Source organism: Lutra lutra, chromosome 14 (assembly GCF_902655055.1).
Source record: "Lutra lutra chromosome 14, mLutLut1.2, whole genome shotgun sequence".
Taxonomy (NCBI): Eukaryota; Metazoa; Chordata; class Mammalia; order Carnivora; family Mustelidae; genus Lutra; species Lutra lutra.
Window position 1 is genome coordinate 36,406,138 of NC_062291.1, and position 23,728 is coordinate 36,429,865.

General features: G+C 37.2%; 1 protein-coding gene across 3 annotated transcripts in view; it reads left to right on the forward strand.

The window, feature by feature from the left end:
* The window catches only part of ADK (adenosine kinase), a 534,854-nt gene extending 530,210 nt beyond the window's left edge, over positions 1-4,644 (forward strand). For all 3 annotated transcript variants that reach the window (XM_047701923.1, XM_047701925.1, XM_047701924.1), the window contains one exon: positions 3,819-4,644. In XM_047701923.1, coding sequence (XP_047557879.1) covers positions 3,819-3,943 — 125 coding nt within the window. In that variant the 3' untranslated portion in view covers positions 3,944-4,644. The remainder of the gene's footprint in view (positions 1-3,818) is intronic.
* The last annotated feature ends 19,084 nt before the right edge of the window (positions 4,645-23,728 follow it).

Genomic DNA, 23,728 nt, shown 5'->3' on the forward strand with positions numbered 1-23,728 from the left:
ATCATACCAGAAGGAATGAGGAAAACAGATGTTGCATATAAGGCTTCTCATAGACGTGTTTCCATTGTAAGCTGATCTGACTCTGAATTTGGCGTCTGCTCCATTCACTGTGTGGGCTGAGCATTTTAGTCTCACCGTTTGGCTGAAAGTTAATATTGACCTTTGACTGTTACCTGAAAACTCAGTGATAAAATACTCTTGCTAAACCTCTTGAGGGAGTGATTTCACATTATAAGCAAAGGTCTTCAAAATATATCACTCCATTAACCAAATTAATTTTATTCTTTGGTTGGGAATACTTATTTTACTAGGTACAGAGCATTCCCCAAATCTGACGGTGAAAAAGCTTGTGTGGTCAGAATAGTAGAGAAAAAAGGACATAAATCTCTTCTAATGCTCTCTACAGGTCATTATACCACAGCTTCCCAATTAATCTGCACCTCTCGCAGGCTACCAGGGCCTAGGGAACAGCCTAGAAGTCCAGCTACAGTACAGTTTCCGTTACCTGTTCTTCTGAGTATTTGAGTACTGCTAAGCAGCTCACGTTCCCCTAGAGGAAAAGTAGCCCTAGATTCTTCTGCTCTTGAACTGTCTTACTTGTAACTACAACACTTTTTTCCCTTTTTTTTCTTTTACAGTTTTATTTTACTATAACTGATAAACAATAAACTGCACATATTTAAAGTATATAGTTGTGCAGATGTTAACATAGGCATCCATACATCCATGAAACCATCACTGTAGACATATCCACTACTCCCATGCTCTTTTGTAATCCTGGCTTCCTTCCTCTTCTCATCCACATTTGGATCATTTGCAGTTTGGGGATATTATAAATAAAGCTGCTGTGAACATTGACTACAAATCTTTGATATGAATATATGCTTTCATTTACCTTGAGTTTAATGTGTAGAAATAGAATGACTGGATCATATGGTAAAGGTATATTTGACTTTTTAAGACACTGACATACGTTTTTCAAAGTGGTACTATCATTTTATATTCCCATTACTAGCATAGGAGAGTTCCAAATGACCCAGACCCTTGTCAACACTTACTATGGTCAGTCTTTTTAATTTTAGCCATTCAAATGGGTTAGCAGTAGTATCTACCTGTGGCTTTAATTTGCATTTCTCTGATGAGTAATGGCTTTGAACATCTTTTCCTGAGCTTATTTGGCATTTGTTTATCTTCTTTGCTAAAATGTTAGTTCAGCTCTTTTGAAACCATTTTTGATTGGGTTGTTCCTTATTATTGAGGTGTAGAATTAGTTAATTTGGCAAAGTCCAGTTATTTTTTCCTTGGCAAAAGTTTGTACTTTTATGTCTTACTTAAGAGATTTTTGACAAATTCAAAATCACTTAAGACTTTCTATGTTTCCTTCTCAGAATTTTATAGTTTTAGCTCTTACATTTAGGTCTGTGATCCATTTCAAGTTAATTTCTGTAGATGATGTGGGGTAAGGGTTGAAGTGGTTTTGTTATTGTATTGTGGTTTTGTTTTTTGGTTTTTTTGTTGTTGTTGTTGTTTTTCAAATATGCTATCCAGCTGTTCTAAGACCATTTGTTTAAAAGATTATCTTTTCTCCATTGGATTGCTTTGATACTTTTGTCAAAAATCAATTGATGATATAGAAGTAGATTTATTTCTGAACTCTTTCTTTGGTCGCATTGATCTATTTGTTTTTCTTTATGCCAATAGCATAATCTCTTGATTATTTTAGTTCTATAATAAGTTTTAACTCAAGTAGTCTTGTTTTTCAAAGGTGTGTCTGACTAATCTTAGTCTTTTGCATTTCCACATAAATATTGGAATCAGCCAAGGTGAGCACTTGATACCTTTTATTTATTTCTTTTGTTTGCCTTGTTGCACTGGCTAAAGTGTCCAGTACAGTGTTTAAGAACAAACATTTTCTTGATTTTAAGGGGAAAACATTCCATCATCCACCATTAAGAATAATTTTAACTGTAAATTTTATAAGTGCCCTTTATCAGGTTGAGGAAGCTCCCTTCTATTCCTAGGTTGCTTAAAGTTGTTATTAGATATGTATGTTGAATTTTGTCAGATGCTTTTCTTCTTGCATTCGGTGATCTTGTGGTTTTGTTAGTGATACTAAATTACACTGATTAATTTTTGAATGTTAAACCAACCTTGCATTCCTAGAATAAACCCCACCGTTTATAATATTTATTATAAACCCCATATTTATAAACCCCACCTGATAATAATTTGTTATCCTTTAAAATATACTATTGGATTGGATTTGCTAAAATTTTCTTTAAAGTATTTGCATCTTTTTTTTTATTTTGGTATCAGAGTAATGCTGGCCTCAAGGAATAAGTTAGGAAGTATTTTCAGTTTTCAGCTTTCTGAAAAGGCTATTGTATAGCATTGATATTATTTTTACTGCTTAAATATTGGGTAGAATTCACCAGTGACACCACCTGGATCTGGAATTGTCTTTATGGGAAGCTTTTTAACTGTAAAAATCAATATATTTAATAGATACAAAGCTAATCAGATTATCTATTTCTTCTTGAGCTTGAGCTTTCATATTTTGTGTCTTTGCAGGAATTTGTCCAATTCCTCTAACTTACCAAATCTATTGGCATAAAGTTGTTAATGTTTCTTTATTATTCTTTTTTTTTTAAGATTTTATTTATTTATTTGACACAGAGAGAGAGAGAGATCACAAGTAGGCAGAGAGGCAGACAGAGAGACAGGGGGTAGCAGGCTCCCCACTGAGCAGAGAGCCCAATGCGGGACTGGATCCCATGACCCTGAGATCAAGACCAGAGGCTTAACCCACTGAGCCACCCAGGCACCCCTCTTTATTATTCTTTCAGTGAATGTAGATTCTGTAGTGACAGCACTGCTATTATTCCCAGTACTGGTAACTTATGTCTTCTCTCTCTTTTTTGCTGATCATTCTGCCTACGTGTTTAATTTTGTTCTACTCAGACTCCCAAATCCATCTCTTCAACTCAGTGAGACTGTTAAGCTCTGCCTAAGTTGTTGCTCCTTGTGTTGTAGCCTGGTAACTCTCTAGGAGGTAAACTAGAGCAATTTTACCATTTATCCCATTTGTTTCCCTTCTTTCATGGATCTTTTACAGTATTTGAAAATTTTTGTTTCATTTATTTTGTCCTTATTTTAGTTGTTTCTGGAGGAAGGATAATTGTGGTTCCTTTTATTTCATCTTGGTCAGAAACCGAAGTCCTCAACACCGTTTTCTACTTTGTCTACTTCATTTATTTTAAACGTCAAGTTGGTCCATGGTGTTTGACTATAGAAATCATTTCACTGTTGCTTCTGGGAGTAAAAGGGAGATGTAAAGTACTTTGTAATTCTTCAACTCTCAAATCTGTACTTGGAGAGACATCCAGATGATAGAATTTTGTCCAAAAGCAGTGTGCTAGGAATAACAACACATAAGGAATCCAGAGAGACGGAGAGAGGGATAACTAATACCTCCTTCTCAGCTGTAAAAACCCAACATAATATTCTTTAGCCAGTACTTCTTACTCACAACATCTTAATCTCAAAACTAAAAGAAAGCGTGATGATGCTTTAGGCGTACAAAGACTAGAAATGCCTGGATGGGAGTTGTTATGTCCCAACTTGAGCTCTTTAAAAGATGTACTGAGGGAAGCTCATGATGTATGGTGCGAGAACTTTCTAAGACTTGAGGTTTAACACTTAACTATCAGCACTGAAGAGAGGGATAAGTACATGGACTGATTTTTGGCCTGACCCAAAATGACGTTTCTCATGCTGTTATGCAATACTCACGTTCTTCCCTTTTGTCTGTGTTCCAGGTTTTCTGTCTCAGCTGGTCTCTGACAAGCCCCTGACTGAATGCATCCGTGCTGGCCACTATGCTGCAAGCGTCATAATTAGGCGGACTGGCTGCACGTTTCCTGAGAAGCCAGACTTCCACTGATAGAAGCGTAGGAAACCCAAGCCCAGGAGTATAGGCACTGCCTTGATTGCTTCCTGAGAATTCCCATATTAATAAAGAAGAAAATTATCTGCCATCTTTTCCTACCATAATAATATTCATTCTTAATTTAGGGAATACAGTAATGCTCAGTAGAATCTTTATTCTCTCAACAACCTGAAAGAGTAATGTCTATTTCCATAGTTTGATAGTGCCACTTAAATGTTGATTAGACAGGAATATAACATTTCAATGGAAATTTTTATTTCATTTTCAGTTACTTTGTAAATTCATGCGTATTTAGCAAATTGATCAGTTTTTTTACATTTCTGCTTTGAATGCAGATGCAATTTAATATAATAGATTTTTAAACAGGAATTAATTCTAACACATCAATCTTGAGCTTTTATACAAGTTTATTTAATTTAGGAGTGTGTGTATGTATATATATGTATGTGTATATACGCATATATACATATATGTGTACCACATATAAATGATAAATGGTCAAATAAGGTACAGAAATAAATATCTTGCCAAGTTATGCCAGATAATCTCTTTAGCACATACTCAAACATGTAATAAACTTTGGATAATTAAATAATTTGCCAAATTATGTTCTATTGCAACATTCAAATTATAATCTTATATTTACCTATGGTACTCTGTGATTTGATACAAATAAAAACTTGTCATATGGGGAATTTTTTCTGTCTTTGTTCTGTACTCAACTAAGGAAGTAAGATCATTGTTTAATATTAGGCCCCACGATGATATCTAATTCATTGATGGTGATAGAAAGAACAACATAACACATTGAAAAATAACTTAGTATTTGAGACCAATAAGTCACTGTTTTAAAATGGAATTGTATAATAGAACCTCTGGAGTCAGACTTAATTACCTTCGTATAACCTTGCGCAAATTACTCAGCCTCTTTTATCTTCAATTTCCTTTCCATAAAATGGGATAATAATTCCATGTACAAGATCATTGGGATGATTTGAGAGAATACCAAGTATAAAATGCATGCTACATGCCTAGTAAGTGCTTAATAAGCACCTGCTACTTTTATCATTATGATTATTATTGTTGAAGAATTAAAAGGTGGGGCGCCTGGGTGGCTTAGTCCGACTGTTGGTTTCGGCTCAGGGTGGTGAGATCGAGCCTGGCCTGGAGCCCTGCATCAGGCTCCGTGCACAGAGCCTGCTTGAGATTCTTACCCCCATTCTCTGTCTCCCTCTGCTCCTCCCACCATTTACACACGTGCTCTCTCTCTCTCTCAAATCAATCAATCAATAAAATCTTAAAAAAAAAAAAAGAAAAGGTAACATTTATAAAACTGAATTCAAACCATAGAAAACTGTTCAGGTTTTTGTTTATTATGTTTTGGGAAACTTTAAGGTATGCTATACTTGCTTGTCTTTTTCTTTTTTTAATTGAGATATAATTCATACAATTTGTTGGGGTTTTTTTTAGTGTATTCACGAAATTGTATATTCATCACTATTTTTAATTACCCCAAAAAGAAATACTGCATCTCCCAGTTAACCACACTCCCCATCCCCTACCAACAACTAATCTATTTTCTGTCTTTATCGACTTGCCTATTCTGGACATGCATAAAAATGGAGTCATATAATGTGTGTTCTTTTGTGTCTGGCTTCTTTCACTTAGCATGTTTTCAAGATTCACCCATCTTAGAGCATATATCAGTACTTTTTTTGTTTGCCAAATAATATTGTATAGATATACCAGATTCTATTTATCCATTCATCGGTTGACAGATTTTGGGGTTGTTAGCACGTTTTTGGCTATTATGAATAGTGTTGCTTTGAGCGTTCATGTAAAAGTTTTTTGTTTTTTTGTTTTTTTTTTCTTTAAGATTTTATTTATTTATTTGACAGACAGAGATCACAAGTAGCCAGAGAGGCAGGCAGAGAGAGAGGAGGAAGCAGGCTCCCCGCTGAGCAGAGAGCCCAATGTGGGGCTCGATCCCAGGACCCTGGGATCATGACCTGAGCCAAAGGCAGAGGCCTCAACCCACTGAGCCACCCAGGCGCCCCCATGTAAAAGTTTTTTATGTGGATATGTTTTCAGTTCTTTGATGTATATACCTAGGAGGGAATTGCTAAGTGACATGGTAACCCAATGTTAAAGTTTTTTGAGAAACTCCAAACATTTTTAAAGAGACTGCACCATTTTACTTTCTCACCACAAGGTTTGAGGGTTCAGTTTCTCCACACCATCCCCAGTGCTTGCTATTATCTGATTGTAGCCGTTTTGGTGGGTATGAAGTGATATTTCATTATGGTTTTGATTTGCATTTCCCCACTGACTAATGATACTGAACATCTTTTTTATGTGTTTATTGACCATTTGTATTTTTTCTGTGGAGAAGTCTATTCATATCCCTTGCCCATTTTTATTATTTTTATCTTTCTTTTTTTAAGATTTTATTTATTTGACAGAGATCACAAGTAGGCAGAGAGGCAGGCAGAGAGAGAGAGAGGGAAGCAGGCTCCCTGCTGAGCAGAGAGCCCGATGCAGTACTCAATCCCAGGACCCTGAGATCATGACCCAAGCCAAAGGCAGAGGCTTAACCCACTGAGCCACCCAGGCGCCCTATTTTTATCTTTTTAAAGATTTATTTATTTTAGCGGTGCCTGTTGGCTCAGTTGGATAAGTGTCTGCCTTCAGCTCAGGTCATGACCTCAGGGTCCTGGGATTGAGCCCCACATTGGGCTGTCAGCTCAGGGGCGAGTCTGCTTCTCCCTCTCCATCTCCCATCTGTGATCTCTCTCACTTGCGCTCTCTCTCAAATAAATAAATAAAATCTTTAAAAAAATTATTCGTTTATTTTAGAGAGAGTGAGAGCATCTGGGGAGGAGCAGAGGGAGAGAAAGAATCTTATACTCCACGCTGAGCATGGAGCCCCACACAGGGCTTAATTTCACAACCCCAAGATCATGACCTGAGCCTAAACTTAGAGTCAGACACTCTACCTACTGAGCCACCCAGGTGCCCCTCCCTTGCCCATTCTTTATTGAGTGATTTGTCCTTTCATTATTGAGTTCTAAGAGTTCTTTTATATATTCTAGATATGTCTCATCAGGTATATGATTTATAAATTTGTTCTTCCATTCTCTGGGTTGTTTTTACTTTCTTGGTGGTGTTCCTTGAAACACAAATGTTTTTAATTTGTATGAAGTCCAATTTGTTTATTTTTTCTTTTGTTATTTGTGCTATTGGTTTCATATCTAAGAAATCATTTGCCTAATCCAAGATCACAAAGAATAACACCGGTGTTTTCTTCTAAAAGTTTTCTAGTTTTGACTCTTACATTTAAATCTTTGATCCATTTTAAGATTTTATTTATTTATTTGACAGAGAGAGAGATCACAAGTAGGCAGAGAGGCAGGGAGAGAGAGAGAGGAGGAGCAGACTCCCTGCTGAGCAGACAGCCCGATGTGGGGCTCGATCCCAGGACCCTGGGGTCATGACCTGAGCCAAAGGCAGAGGTAAAAGCTGTTATTCTTACCAAAGTCTGCATGCAAAGCAAGCATTATCATTTTTTACCCTTTGAAAACAAAGATGCATAATGTAGACATACATAAGTCTACAAAGGAGGCGTATGTTTGGCTGGCAGTCTAAAACTACCACCAGTGTTGAAATTGCACTTAATCATTTCTGTTAACTACCTCACCTTCAGAAAAATTGTCCATTTGGTAATATTTCCATTAGATAAAACAGGTTTAAAATGTAAACTTTTTTTTAATGATTCAGTGGTAGTTCTATGTTCTAGGCCCAGCTTTGTATCTCCTCGGACAAGTTCTTGAACTTCTCTGAACCTTAGTTTTGTCAACTATAAAATGAGGAAAACTTATCTACCCCCAGTGAGAGAATGTTAAGAAAATATATATGTAAAAACATTTTATAAATAGTTAAATAAACTTAAATACAAAGTAGTTTGATATTTTACAAAGGTACCAAAGCAATGCAGTGGGGAAAGGAAAGTCTTTTCAACAGACAATGCTGCAACAATTTGATATCTGTATGAGGAAAAAATGAACCTTATACCATAATAAAAGTTAGAGATGGATCATGGCCATAAATAAAAATCAAAATTATTATGGTTTTAGAAGAAGACGTATGAGAATATTTTCACGGCTTGGGGGTAGGCAAAAGTTTCTTGGAGAGGGCTTTGAAAGCACTGACCACAAAAGAAAAAATATTGGTAAACTGAACTCCAAAAAATTTTTAATTTCTTATTATTCGTCAAGACACCATTAAGAAGATGAATAAACAAGCCACAGGCCAGGATAAACTATACACTGTACATATACTTCGACAACTTATATTTAGAATAGATCAAAAACTCCTACAAGTCAACATTGAAAAGACAGATGATCTCCAAAAGAAAATACATGAATGGCCAATAAGCACATGATAAAGTATTCAGTATCATTAGTTGTAGAGAAATGAACATTAAAATTTCAGTGAGTTAGCTCTGTACTAGAATGACTAAAATTTAAATGACAACACCAAATGTTAGGATGTGAAGCAACATCACTAGTGGAAGTGTAAAATGGAACAACCATTTTGGAAAAAGGCCTGGAAGTTTCTTATAAAATTAAACACACCTATTCTTTCAGCCAGCCATTCCACTCTGGTATTTACCCAAGAGAAATGAAAGCATATGTCCACAAAAAGACTTGTATTAGACTATTTATAGCAGTTTTATTCATTGTTGCCAGAAACTGGAAACAGGGTAGTTGTCCAACAGCAGGAGAAAGGATAAAAGCTGGTATATTCAAACAATGGGAATAATACTCAGCAAAAGAAAGAAATTAGCTACTGATGAAACAACATGGATCAACCTCAAAAAGATCTTACTGAGTGAAAGAAGCCAGACATGAAAGAGCACAGACTCTAAGATTCCATATAAAGTTCTAGAACAGGCAAAACCAACCTATAGTGAGTAAATCAGACCAAGGATTGACTTTGTGGGAGAGAGAAGTAGAAACTGGGAGGGGAGATGAGGGAAATTTGTAAGCGGACAGTGATGTTTTATGTCATAATAGGGGTTGTATGTATTCGTCAAAACTCAGAGAATGGGGGCGCCTGAGTAGCTCAGTGGGTTAAGGCCTCTGCCTTCGGCTCTGGTCATGATCCCAGGGTCCTGGGCTCGAGTCCCACATCGGGCTCTCTGCTCAGCAGTGAGCCTGCTTTCTCCCTCCCTCTGCCTGCCTCTCTGCCTACTTGCGATCTCTCTCTGTCAAATAAATAAATAAAATCTTAAAAAAAAAAAAAAACTCAGAGAATGTACTACATAAGTTCCATGATTATTTAATCACACACACAAAGAACCCTAAGCAAATAGCGAACTATAGTTAATGATATGCATGCCAACAGCATTGGTTTCTTCAACTTACAGTGAAGTGCATCAAAAAATAAGATGCATGGAAAGAGGGATGAATAGATAGCAAATACAGCAAAATATGAATTGTGGAATCTAGGTAGTAAATGGATGTTTGCTTCTCAACATTTCCATATGGCTGAAATTTTTCCTAACATTGGGAAAAATGTAAAGTATTTAGGAAAGCCTATGAAACTTGATCAATAGCACCTCAGGAAGAAGATAAAACAGTACATAATACAAAATCATACACAGATCTTCCTCCACTTAAAATGGAATTACATCCCAATGAACTCCTCAGAAGTTGAAAATACCATAAGTCGAAAATGCATGTAATAAACCTAACCTACTGAACATCATAGCTTAGCCTCGCCTCCCTTCAGTGTACTCAGGACACCTACATTAACCTAGACTTGGGCAAAATCATCTAAAACAAAGCATACTTTGTAATAAAGTTGGATATCTATGTAACGTTTGAACACTGTACTGAAAGTGAAAAACAGAATGGTTGCATGGGTCCAGAAGGGTGCTAAGTATTTCAGTTGTCTACCTCATCTGTTTAAAACCTTCTGCTCTCTTCAGTGTCAAGAAGCGTCCACCCCCACAAGCCTGTTTAAATTCCTTGACCATCCACCATTGAACCACTTTCACAGCCCTCCTAATGTCATCTCTCTTTGTAGCACTGACTCCTGCCCAAACATAAAACTATGCTCATGCCTCTATCTGGATTACTGTTTTCCTTCTGCGGCAACTCAGTTGTAGATCCAGCCCAAAAGTCAGGTCCTTTAAATAAGGTTTTCTCTAAACCCCCCAGGTTAATTGCTGCTCTGTCCTTTTTCTCTTAAATACATTGCATATTTCCTTATATGTACCTTACTGTAGCTTATACAATCATAATATATAATTGTTTACTGATGTATATGCCTTCTCCTAAGGTAGGACCATCCACTGCCACATAGTGAATGCTGAATAAATGTTTGCTCAGTGAAGGCCTCTCCCATTTCTGCAGATCCCCGTGGTGAGTTAAAGACAGAGATGGCAAAATCACCAGGGGCTTTAGATGCCCAGGACAGTGATAATTGTTTATATCATCTGCCTATATTTCTGATCACATTCTCCGCACTGGAACCTTCTTTTCTTTCCTATTTATCCTCATTCTCAGAGAAAAGGGTAGGCGCCATAGCTGGACCACCTTCTCTCCCCATCACAACCACATTATCTACGTGCATATAAATGAAGCATGATTGTGTGATATGGTGCAAGCTTTTATCTCTTGTAACTTTTTGATACTTTCTCAGGCCAGAAAAAGCTATAGTGAAACTACAATTTGAGAACTGGGCTCTAGTCTAATCCCTGCACCAGATAGCAACTAAGGGGGAAAATTATTACACCAGGCTGAGCTTCAGTTTGCGCTCTTTAAAATGACTTCCTGTGAGACATTTTTTAAAAACTCAATGTGGGGCACCTGGGTGGCTCAGTGGGTTAAAGCCTCTGTCTTCGGCTCGGGTCATGAACCCAGGGTCCTGGGATCGAGCCCCACATCAGGCTTTCTGCTCAGCAGGGAGCCTGCTTCCTCCTCTCTCTCTGCCTGCCTCTCTGCCTACTTGTGATCTCTGTCAAACAAATAAAATCTTAAAAAAATAAAAATTTAAAAAATTAAAACTAGCGCAATGTATAAATGTGCAGGAGTCCTTCATTCATTCAATAAACATTCATTACTTATTAAGTGTCAAGTAACGTGCTAGGTGCCGGTAGATAGCACTCAATAAAAATGTGAGGTTTTTTCCTTGCAAGTGTGTTTTGGACTTTATTATGTTTCTAATATTCTGTATAAGGGCATTTCTTCCCCACCCTGTTCTCCTTTGGTCAAAATAAGTTTCTCTGAATTCCTTCTTTAAGGTCTACTAAGTAGCATACAGTGGTGGTTAACAGCATGGGCTTAAACCAGACTTTCAAGGATTGAATCCTGACTCTACCACTTTTAGTGGTGAGACATTGGGTAAGTTGCTTAACTTATTGGTGTTTTGTTTTCTGCTTCTTTAAAGCACAATAATACCTATCCCATTAGCTTCTTGTAAAGAATAAAAGCACGAATACATGTAAGTCTTCAAACGTTATCTGGTATTAAGTAAAGTTCTTAAGAGGTAGTGGTTATTATTATTTGCTACCTATGGTTCATAGAATACTTACCTTGCCATGAAATCAATTCTGTCCCAGGTACGAGAAAGCAATTAGATTAGAGACCTTGTTTCTCATTTATATTTTTTAAATAACTGTGATGAATATATTCTTATAGGCCTAGACTATGCACTGTGGTAGCTACTAGCCCCATGTGGCTATTGAGCCCTTGAAATGTGGCTAGTTGGAAGAGAAGGGCTGCAAGTGTAACAGAAGCCGATTTTAAAGATTTAGAAGAGAGGCATCAGTGAAAATAACCAAGTAAGGAATGCCGAAAGTCCACTTCTCTATAAGAGCAACTAAAAACTAGCAAAAACTGTGAGAATCAACTTTTTCAGAATTCTGGACAGTAATAAAAAACTTGAAGGAACTTGGGGAGCCCTTTTTTTTAATTAACATATAACATATTATTAGCCCCAGGGATACAGGTCTGTGAATCGTCAGGTTTACGCACTTCACAGCACTCACCATAGCACATACCCTCCCCAATGTCCCTAACCCAACCACCCTCTCCATACACCCCACCCCCCGGGAACCCTCAGTTTGTTTTGTGAGATTAAGGGTCTTTTATGGTTTGTCTTCTTCCCGATCCCACCTTGTTTCATTTATTCCTTTTCTACCCCCCAAGCTCCCCATGTTGCCTCTAAACTTCCTCATATCAGGGAGATCATATGATAATTGTCTTTCTCTGATTGATTTATTTTGCTCATCATAATACCCTCTAGGTCCCTCCCACATCGTTGCAAATGGCAAGATTTCATTTCTTTTGATGGCTGCATAGTATTCCATTGTATATATACCACATCTTCTTTATCCATTCGTCTGTTGATGGGCATCCAGGTTCTTTCCATAGTTTGGCTATTGTGGACATTGCTGCTATAAACATTCGGGTGCACATGCCCCTTCAGATCACTATGTTTGTATCTTTAGGGTAAATACCCAGTAGTGCGATTGCTGGGTCGTAGGGTAGCTCTAGTTTCAATTTTTTGAGGAACCTCCATGCTGTTTTCCAGAGTGGCTGCACCAGCTTGCATTCCCATCAACCGTGCAGGAGGGTTCCCCTTTCTGGGGAGCACTTTTTTAAGAAAAATGGCTGCATCCTTCAACTATAATCAAATTTTTAAATGGCTACATCTTGAGAAGGGTGAGCTTCATTGCATTTTACCTTAACTTAATCCCATCTCCCACACTCAGAGGAATGCAAGAAAGAAGAAAGTATAGCAAGCAACCAAAATAAAACTGTCTCTGAGGAAGCCCAGACATTGGACTTAGAGAAAGACTTTAAATCAGCCAGTTTTAACTATGTTCAAACAGCTGAAAGAAAACACATCTAAAGGAAAGCATCATGACTTGCCAAATAGAGAATATCAATGAGGAGATAGAAAATATAAAAAGGAATTAAATAGGGGCTCAGCCAACAGAGTATGTGACCCTTAATCTTGAGATTGTGAGTTTGAGCCCCACACTGGGTGAAGAGATTACTTAACCATAAAATCTTTTTTAAAAAAGAAGTTGAAAATTGCAATAACTCAAATGTATTCACTCAACAACAGATTTGAGTAGGCAGAAGAAAGAATCAGAGACCTTGAAGGTAGGTGAACTGAGATTATCTAATCTGAGGAGCAGAAAGAATAAGAAGACAAATGAAGACCTATGGTATACCATCAAGTATACCACCATATGCATAATAGGAATCCCAGGAGGGGAGAAAAGGGAGAAAGAATATTTGAAGAAATGATGGCTGAAATCTCCTCAAATTTGATGGCAAACATAAATCTACACACCCAGTAAGATCAAAAACTCCAAGTAGGGTAAACTCAAAGAGACTGACAATCAAACATATTAAGTCAAACTGCCAAAAGACAGACAAAAAAAAAAAAAAAATCCTGAAAGCAGCAAAAAAAGAAGAGACTCTCACATACCAGGAATCCTCAATAAGATTAACAACTGATTTCTCATCAGAAATCAGGAAAGCCAAAAGATAATGAGTCAGGAAAGAGAATACAAGCCACAGATTAGGAGCAAATATTTGCAAAAAACATATCTGATAAAGGATTGTTATCCAAAAATATACAAAGAACTCTTAAAATTCAACAATAAGGGGCGCCTGGGTGGCTCAGTGGGTTAAAGCCGCTGCCTTCGGCTCAGGTCATGATCCCAGGGTCCTGGGATCGAGCCCCACATCGGGCTCTCTGCTCAGCGGGGAGCCTGCTTCCCTTCCTTTCTCTCTGCCTGCCTCTCTGCCTACTTGTGATCTGTCTGATAAATGAATAAAATCTTAAAAAAAAAAAAAAAAAAAAAATTCAACAATAAGAAAACACCTTGATTAAAAATGGACCAACGACCTTAACAGACCTCTCACCGAACAAGTTATACAAATGAAAATTAATTATATGAAAAGAAGTTCAATGTCACAAGAGAGAATTATAAATTAAAACAACTTCACACCAGTTAAAAAGGTCAAAGCTGGGGAACCTGGGTGGCTCAGTCGGTTAAGCCACTGTCTTCAGCTCAGGTCATGATCCCAGGGTCCTGGGATTGAGCCCCACATTGGGCTCCCTGCTCAGCGGGAAGCCTGCTTCTCTCTCTCTCACTCCCCCTGCTTGTGTTCCCTCTTTCGCTGTGTCTCTCTCTGTCAAATAAATAAATAAAGTCTTAAAAAAAAGACCAACAACACAAAATGCTACTGAGGATTTGGAGCAACGGGAACTCTCATTCATTGCTGGTAGGAATACAAAATAGTGCAACCACTTTTGAAGATAGTTTGGCCATTTCTTACAAAACTAAACATGCTCTTACATATTGATCCAGCAATCACACACCTTGGTATCCACCTCAAAAAACTGAAAACTTATGTCCACACTAAAACCTACACACAGATGTTTATAGCAGTTTTATTCACAATTGCCAAAAGTCAGAACCAACCAAGATGTCCTTCAATAGGTAGATGAAAAACAAACTGTGGTACGTCCAGACAATGGAATAATATTCGTGCTAAAAATAAAGAAACTATCAAGCCATGAGAAGATATGCAAGAAGCTTAAATGTATATTACTAAGTGAAAGAAGCCAATTCAAAAAGGCTACAAACTATATGATTCCAATTATATGACATTTTGGAAAAGACAAAACTAAGGCAAGAATAAAAAGATCCATGGTTGCCAGGGGTGCTCAGCTAACTCAGAAGAGCACGCAACTCTTTACCTCAAGGTGGTGAGTTCAAGCCACACGTTGGGGGTAAGGCTTACTTAAATAAAAATAAAGATCAGTGGTCACCAAAGGTTGAAGGGGGGTGGGAAGAATAAGCAGAGCACAGAGCATATTTAGGAAGGTGAAACTATTCTGTATGATACTATAATAATGGATACATGTCATTTATACTTGTTCAAATCCTTAGAATATACCACACCAAGAGTGAGCTCTAATGTAAAATATGGACTTGGGTGACAATGACATGTCAATGTAGGCTCATCAATTGTAAAAATGTACCACTCTTGTGTGGACTATTCATAGTGGGGGAGGCTGGGCATGGAGTGGGGGCAGGGGGTATATGGTAATTCCCTGTACTTTCTGTTCAATTTTGCTGTGAACCTAAAACTGCACTAAAAAAATAAATATTAAAAATTTAAAAAGCTATGGATAACATATTCAAAGTGCTGACAGAAAAAATAGAAAAAATAGCCAGGACTCTAGCAAAACTATCCTTCAGAATTGAAGATGAAATTGAGATACTCATGGATAAACAAAAGTTTAGGGTGTTCATTGCTGGCTGACCTGCCCTGAAAGATATACTGTGTCCTTCAGGCTGAAATGAAAGGACACTAGCCAATAGCTTGAATCCACACAAAGAAATAAAGAATACTGGGTAAATTCATGGGTAAGTATTTTTTTAAATTACGTATTTTTATTGTGACTCATCCAATCGGATTTAAAAGATAACTGTATATGGAATTTCAAGTCTGTGTGGATTCCTTATAGCTATGCCTATTAAATTTGATTTTCTCCTGTTAATCTGTCTCATATCAATTTGATTCTAAATCCAGCTAGAAGAACCACAGGGCAGAGGAAGATCTTCCTCCCTGACAGTTGGCATGGTTGGCAAGATGCTTTAACTCACTGGACGTTACTCGTCCTGGACACTGCTGCAGCTAAGAAATCCTTGGGACTTCTGACAAACAGCCAGCAGGTTTTATTTTTAAGTAATCTCTTCACCCAGCATGGGGCTTGAACTCACAACCCAGAGGTTGGGAGTCTCTCTGCTGACTGAGCCAGTCAGGTGTCTCAGGATCCCATGGAAGAAACATCCACCTATACCTGAGGAAGATCTCAAGTTGCTGCTCCAAAAAACCAATAAGCCCCTGATGACGTCTAAGAACCAGATCCCAAACATGCTCTAGAATGTTAGCTTCAAACGAACCTGGGACAATGCTGACATCAATACCAGTAATTTACGAGTATCAGTGGTTTATGAAATCACAACTTTTATTCACTAGACACTTGCCTTTGATTGGACTATACCCTACCCTGAATTCCTGAAGGAATATGGATGCTGGACCCCTTTCCAATATAAATCCCTAACCCCACATGACAGAGAGACTAGACTCACTGTCTTCTCCTTTCCAAGTCTCCCAGACACTGTGTCTGCTATACTCTATCCATTACACTATACGATAAACTCTGTTTTCACTTCAAAAAAAAAAAAGATAACTACATAAAGCAATAATTTTATATATATATATATATATATGTATGTATGCATATCTTGATGGGCATGCAATGTGTAAGATATAGTTTTTGAGAATAACATAGAAAATAAAAATAAAGAAAAGAGGACAAAGCTACATAGGAGCAAAGGTTTTAGATACTATTGAAATTAAATTGGTAATAATCTGAATCATAAAGCCAGAGAATAGATTGATGGTTGCCAGGGACTGGGAAAATAGAGGAACGGGGAGCTCATGGTTATAGAATTTCTTCTTGGGGTGATGGTAATATTCTGGAATTAGGAAACAGGATTGGTTGCACAACTGAATATATTTTTTTAAAATCACTGCATTTTACACTTTAAAAGGTGAATTTTATGATTTGTGAATGATACCTCAATAAAAATTACTTTAAACAAATAAAAACATTACATGAATCACCATCTATATGTTAGAGAAATTGAATTTGTAGTCTAAAAAAACCTTCACACAAAGAAAACCCCGGGCCTATATGGCTTCCCTCATGAATTCTATCAAACATGTGAAAAGAAAGAATACAATTCTGCATATACTCTTCCAAAAAAAAAAAAAAAATGAAGACAGCAAACTTCTTCCCAACTCATCTGTGAGGCTACTGCCAAAAGCAGATAATGACATTGAAAACAAATAACAAACTAGTATCCTTCATGAACATTGATTAAAAAAATTCAAAAAACATTTTTCAGCAAATCGAATCCAACAATGTTTTAAAAGATTAGTACATTATAACCAGTGAGGTTTATCACAGGAATACAAAATTTGGTTTACCATTCAAAATCAATCAATGTAATTCACCATATTAACAAACTATTAAAAAAATATGATAATCTAAATAGACATAGAAGAAAAAAACATTTGATAAAATCCAGTACCCATTCCTGATTCTGAACACACAAAAAACACCTCTCAGCAAACTTAGAATAGAAAGAAACTTCCTCAGGGCTCCTGGGTGGCTCCTGAAGTCAGTTAAGCAACTCTTGGTTTTTGGCTCAGGTCATAATGTCAGGGTCCTGGGATCGAACCCCGCATCAGGCCCCCTGCTCGGTGGGGAGCCTGCTTCTCTCTCTCCCTCTGTGGCAACCTCTATTGTTCCCTTGCATGTGTTCTCTCTCTCACTCTTTTTCTCTCACTCTCTCTGTCAAATAAATGGGTAAAATCTTTTAAAAATCATCAAAAAGTTATTTTTTTAAAATATGAAATACTTAGGGATAAATCTGATAAAATATATGAAAGTCCTCTACACTGGAAACTACAAAATTCTGCCAAGACAAATTAAAGAAGGTCTAAATAAATAAAAAGATTTACCTTCTTCACAGGTCAAAAGACTCAGCAATGTGAAGCGACCACTTGTCCCCAAATTGATCTATGGATGAAAAAGAAGATCAGAGTTAGGGGGTTTACATTATCTGATTCCAGATATATTATAAAGCCACAGTAAGTAAAACAGTGTGACTTCTGCTTCAAGAGAGACAAATGGAACAGAATGGGGTTCAGAAATACAAATGAGACATATAAATGACATGTGATTCTTTAACAGCTTTATAAGACATAATTTATAAACCATATTACTTAACCATTGAAATGAGTACAATTCAATATTTTTTAGCTAGTTCACAGGGTTGTACAACAATCACTGCAATCTACAGATCATTTTTGTCCCCCCAGGAAGAAACCCTGTAGTTATTAGCAGCCAATCCCCATTTCCCCTATTACCACTTCCTTTGACCCTAAGCAACCCTAATCTACTTTCTTTCTCTCCAGACTTGCTTATTCTCAGCATATGGTAAACAGAAAGATACACACGTTAGTCTTCTATGACTAGCTTCTTTACTTAGCATGTTTTCAAGGTTCATCTATACTGTGGCATGCCCCAGCCCTCCACTCCTTCCAGTTGCCAAATAATATTATGTCATAAAGATACAGCACATTTTATTTATTCATTCATCAGTTGATAGACACTGAGGTTGTTCCCACTTTTTGGCTACTATGAGGAATGCTGTTATGGACATCTGTGTACAAAATTTTATGTGGACATATGTTTTCATTTCTCTTGGAGAGCTATACAGGAATGGAATTGTTGAATCATATGTAAACTCTGTGTTTTACTTTTCAAGGAACTGAAAAACTGTTTTCCAAAACAGCAACAGTTTTATATTCCCACCAGAAGTGTATCAAGGGTCCAATTTCTACACATCCTTGCCAACACTTGTTATCCCTTATCTGTTTGATTATATCCATCCTAGTGAATGTGAAATGGTATCTCCTTATGTTTTGTGTGTGTGGTGGTAAAATACATATAACATGAAGGATGCCATTTCAAGTGTACAACTTAGCAGCTCTAATTACATTCACAATGTTGTGTGACCATGACCATTATCTATTTCCAAAATTTACCATCACTCCAAGTAGAAACTCTGTACCCATTAAGCAATAAAATTCCATCCCTGGACACCTGTCATCTACTTTTTATTGCTATTAATTTCTAGGTATTTCATATAAGTGGAATCATACATTATTTTTCTTTTTATTTCTGGCTTCTTTGACTTAGCATAATGTTTTCAAAGTTTATCCATGGTATATATAGCCTCTATCAGAATGTCATTCCTTTTTATGGCTGAATACTATTCCACTGTGTTTATATACCACATTTTGTTTAGTCATTCATCTCTCTCTCTCTCTCTTTTTTTTTTTTTTTTTTTGTCAGAGAAAGAGATTGAGAGCACAAGCAGGGGAGCCACAGGCAGAGGGAGAAGCAGGCCCTTCACTGAGCAAGGAGCCTGATGCAGAACTCGATCCCAGTACCCCAGGATTCCAGGATCATGACCTGAGCAGAAGGTAGACACCCAATTGACTGAGCCAACCAGGTGTCCCTATCTATTCATCTCTTGATGGACATTTGAATTTTTTCCACCTTTTGGCTACTGTGGAATGATTATTATCATACAAGTATCTGTTTAAGTCCCTGTTTTCAATCTTTTGGGTATATACTTGGAAGTGGAATTGCAGGGTCATCTGGTAATTGTCCAATTTCTTTTTGAGAAACCACCAAACTGTTTTCTATAGTAGCCGAACCACTTTACATTCCTCCCAGCAATGTACAAGATCTCCAATCTCTCCACACCCTCAACAACATTTTTATTTTCTGGCTGTTGTTGTTTTGGGTCTTGTTGTTGTTGTTGTTGTTATAGCCATCCTAGTAGATGTCAAGTGGTATCTCATTATGGTTTTGATTTGCATTCCCAAATGACTAATGATGTTGGACGTCTTTTTGTGTGCTTTCAGCTTTCATCTTCTTGGGATGAATGTATTTTCAAATCTTTAATTCACTTTTCTTAAGTTTACTTATTTATGTAATTTCTACACCCAACATCAGGCTCACAAACCCAGGATCAAGAGCCACATGCTCTTCCGACTGAGACAACTAGGTGCCCTTATAGTTCATTTTTTTTAAATTGTCTTATTTGTCTCATTACTGTTCAGTTGTGTTTTCTATATATTCCAGATGGATTCCTTTACAGATATATTATCCTCAAATATTTCCTCCCCTTTTTTAGGTTGTTTTTTCACTTCCTTGGTGGTATTATTTGTAGCACAAAAGTTTCTAATTTTGATGAGCCTAGTTTATCAATTTTTTTATCCATTTGTCACTTGTGCTTTTGGTGTCATAACCAAGAATCCATTGCCTCACCCAAGGTCATAAATACATCTTAATTTGCTTCTAAGTGTTTTATAGTTTCACCTCTTATATTTAAGTCTACAAGTTTTTTGAGTCAGTTTGTTTGTACGGTAGTGAGGTAGGGGTCCAACTTCATTTTCTGTATGTCAGTATCCAGTTGCTTCAGCACGATTTAATTGAAAAGCCCATTTTCTCCTGAGTAAATTGTCTTGGCACTCTTGTCAAAAAACAAGTGGATATAACTGTATGGATTTATTTCTGAAATTTTAATTCTCTGGCAACTGATTTTTGTTAAAATCCAAAAGTAATTTGGTGGAGAAAGGATAGTTTTTCAACAAATGGTGCTGGCACAAGTGGCTACTCCTGTGCAAAAGCAAAAACAAAAAACCTTCATTATATAGCTTACTATCTATATCTTGCATATCTCATATATAAATGACATATATTAATGGCATGTAAATTATATTTCAAAAAAACTCTTAAAAATTACATGTATGTCTGGAATTATATTTTTGTTGTACAGTATTGTTTCAGAGAAACCCAGCTTGGTGCAAAATATGGGCCAGAGTAAGTAGGACATCGTAGTGCTCATTATATGCCTTCCCTGCTTATTATAAACACTCCATGGAAATTTGCTCATTACTAACATAAGACAAGTGTTGCAGCCAATAAAAATTATTAGAGGTAATTTTTTGACCCCAGGACTTATAAAAATTATCATGTGTAAAGATTTTAAATAACCCGTTTACATTTGCTAAGTCATAATTAGGCTCTCTAAAGTTAGCTTGAATGTACAAATTACTTTCAAGTCTTGGATAGTTTTTGTCTTTAGTGATTTTCATGTAATGACTAAGGATGCCATCCCCGCTCTGCTCCATTTACATCAGAGTTTTCTTTCCATCTTGTCAGACTGCTGCCTTGGGAAAGTTCAGGCAGAAGCAAGCTTTCTAATCAAGTGCTACCTAATGGTGTGTCAATATTTGGCTGTCTCAAATCTTTAAATCCACCAAATGAATTTTACTGAGTTTGATCCGAGAATCAAATAACAACTTTATGGTCATAAACTGAAACATGATGTCTGTGTGCGTTTTGGGCATGACGATGACTGGCAGTTTATTTTTTCCAAAAGGAAGGAACTGTCTTCCTTTTCAGGGGAAAAGATGATCCTAAAATATCCTGTATAGAAAATAAAGAAATGAAAGCTTTTTTAAGTATAACAGTCGCACAGAGTGCAAACCCTAATCCCTGAAAACTGGAAGCATATTATATAACATGGCAAAAAAGACCTTGCAGATGTGATTAAGGTTACCGACTTTAAAATAAGGACAGGAGGGGCACCTGGATGGCTCAGTGGGTTAAAGCCTCTGCCTTCGGCTCAGGTCATGATTTCAGGGTCCTGGGTCCTGGGATGGAGCCCTGAATTAGGCTCTCTGCTCAGCGGGGAGCCTGCTTCCTCCTCTCTCTCTGCCTGCCTCTCTGCCTACCTGTGATCTCTGTCTGTCAAATAAATAAATAAAATCTTTTAAAAAATAATAAAAAATAAAATAAAATAAGGACATGATTCTGGATGATCTGGGTGAGCCTTTAAAAGCAGAGAATTTTCTCCAGCAGGAAGTAGCAGAGATGAGGCCAAAAGGGAAGTCAGGCAGATTTAAAGCATGGGACGGACTCAGTGCACCATTGCCGGCTTGGAAAATGTAGAAGGGATGTGAGAAGAAATCCAGGAAACCTTAAGGAGCTGAGAGGAGCTCCAGGGCTCTAAGCTCATTATATGCCTAAGCTGACTGCCAGAAAGGAAATGGGACTTCAGCCCTCCAACCACAAGGAAGCGAATTTGACTGTCTACCAGAGTGAACTTGTTAGAGGATTCTTCCTCAGAGCATCTAGTATGGAAAAAAGCCCCCCCTAGATACTAGATTTGGGCATTTTGAAATCTGAAGGGAAGTACTACCAGACCGAGGACTACAGAACTGTAAGATGTGCATTGTTTCAAGCTTCTAAACTCTGCCAATTTGTTACATGACAGTAGAAAAAGCCAATACAGAAGATATCAGGAAAAGATTTGGGAATCCCGTGCAGTTAAAAATTCTTTGTCAGGGAAGGCAAGGGGAGTGGTGCTTAAATTTTAAAATTGGAAGACACATTCAATACCAATATTATGAGAGGGATCCTATCGTATCACAGAACTTGGACTTCCGGCTCGCAAGTTGGCTCTGACATTGGACTCTGCAGCAGGCATGGAACTGGCCTGATAGACTTAGCTACAGCTGTACAAATTCAGAAAGATGCAGAGGATAAAGACAAGAAGTGGGAGATATTGGACTTTTATTCATGTCTCATGTCTGTGGTTTAGTTTCTGTGGGGGGGGGCTCTACAAGAAAGGGACCCCATTGATGCTGCTTTCTGCCCCCTCCTTGCTGTCACTGGCATTTTCTACTCACTTCATACCAAGCCAATTGATCACCCCTGTCTCCAGTCCTCAGTCCAGTGTGGCACCAACCAAGAGTATTGGAAAGCTCTAGAATGGGGGCATACTTGGTGTCCTCCCTGGAAAAAAAGCCAGTCCTTCCAAGAAGTCCACATATAAGTCCAGTGTTCCTCAGAGAAGGGGCAGGACCAAAACATGAAATGCATTTCTTGCCATCTGACTTAATGCTGTATAAATCTTCATTCTGTTTTGTTTCCATAGATTCTTCAAAGGTCCAAGACTCAGGAAACCTGGGGCCTTTTCCCAACTTTAGTCTTCCAGCTTGAACCTAATGATTTAATGTGATTGTCAAGGAATAAGAATGAGACATTTAATTCCAATGTGATATACACTATAGATATAATGGGGAGGTTTCCAATTTATTTTACAAAGCTAACATAAAAACATACACACACATAGGCTAGACCAGCCTAGTCTCACTTATTTATATGGAATTAATAAACTTACATCCTAAATGGAATACTGCTAAATCTAACCCATCAGTATATTAATATTATTCCATTACCAACCAGGGCTTGGCCCAGAAATGCAAGGATGATCAATATTCTAGAATTTATTAATACTATATACAGTGTCTGTTTGGTACATAGCATTGTCCTGGCATCCAACATAATGACTAGCACACAATAAACAATAAGTCTTTGCTGAATGACTAAATGAATATTCACTATCAATAATCCATTTGAAAGTAAAATGAGAAGAAAAACCCCATTCAAGTAGCAATTATAGCAATTCTATATAAGTATATAAAAATGCAGATAAGTGAATATATGTGTCTGTGTGTATGTGTGTATGTTTCGCCCAGGAATAAACAAAATGTATTTAAGATCTATTTGATGGAAAGAGCAAAATTTTACCAAGGTACATAAAAGAAGATAAATATATGTACAATAATGTAACTATAGTTAAAAATATTGTATCACAGGGCACCTGGGTGGCTCTGTTGGTTAAGCATCTGGCCTAGGCTCCGGTCATGATTCCGGAGTCCTGGAACTGAGTCCCACATCAGGCTTCTTGCTCATGGGGAAAGTCTGCTTCTCCCTCTACCTCTGTCCCTTGCTCGGCTTGTGCTCAAGCTCTTTCTCTCTCTCTCTCTATCTCAAATAAATAAATAAATATAATCTTTAAAAGAATACTGTATTTTATACTTGAAATTTGCTAAGAGGGTGGTAAATCCTAAATGTTCTCATCACAAAAAGAAAAGAAAAGAAAAAAGTTAACTACGTGAAATGATATATATGTTCATTACCTTCATTGCGGTGATCACAGTGGATATCTGTATCAAA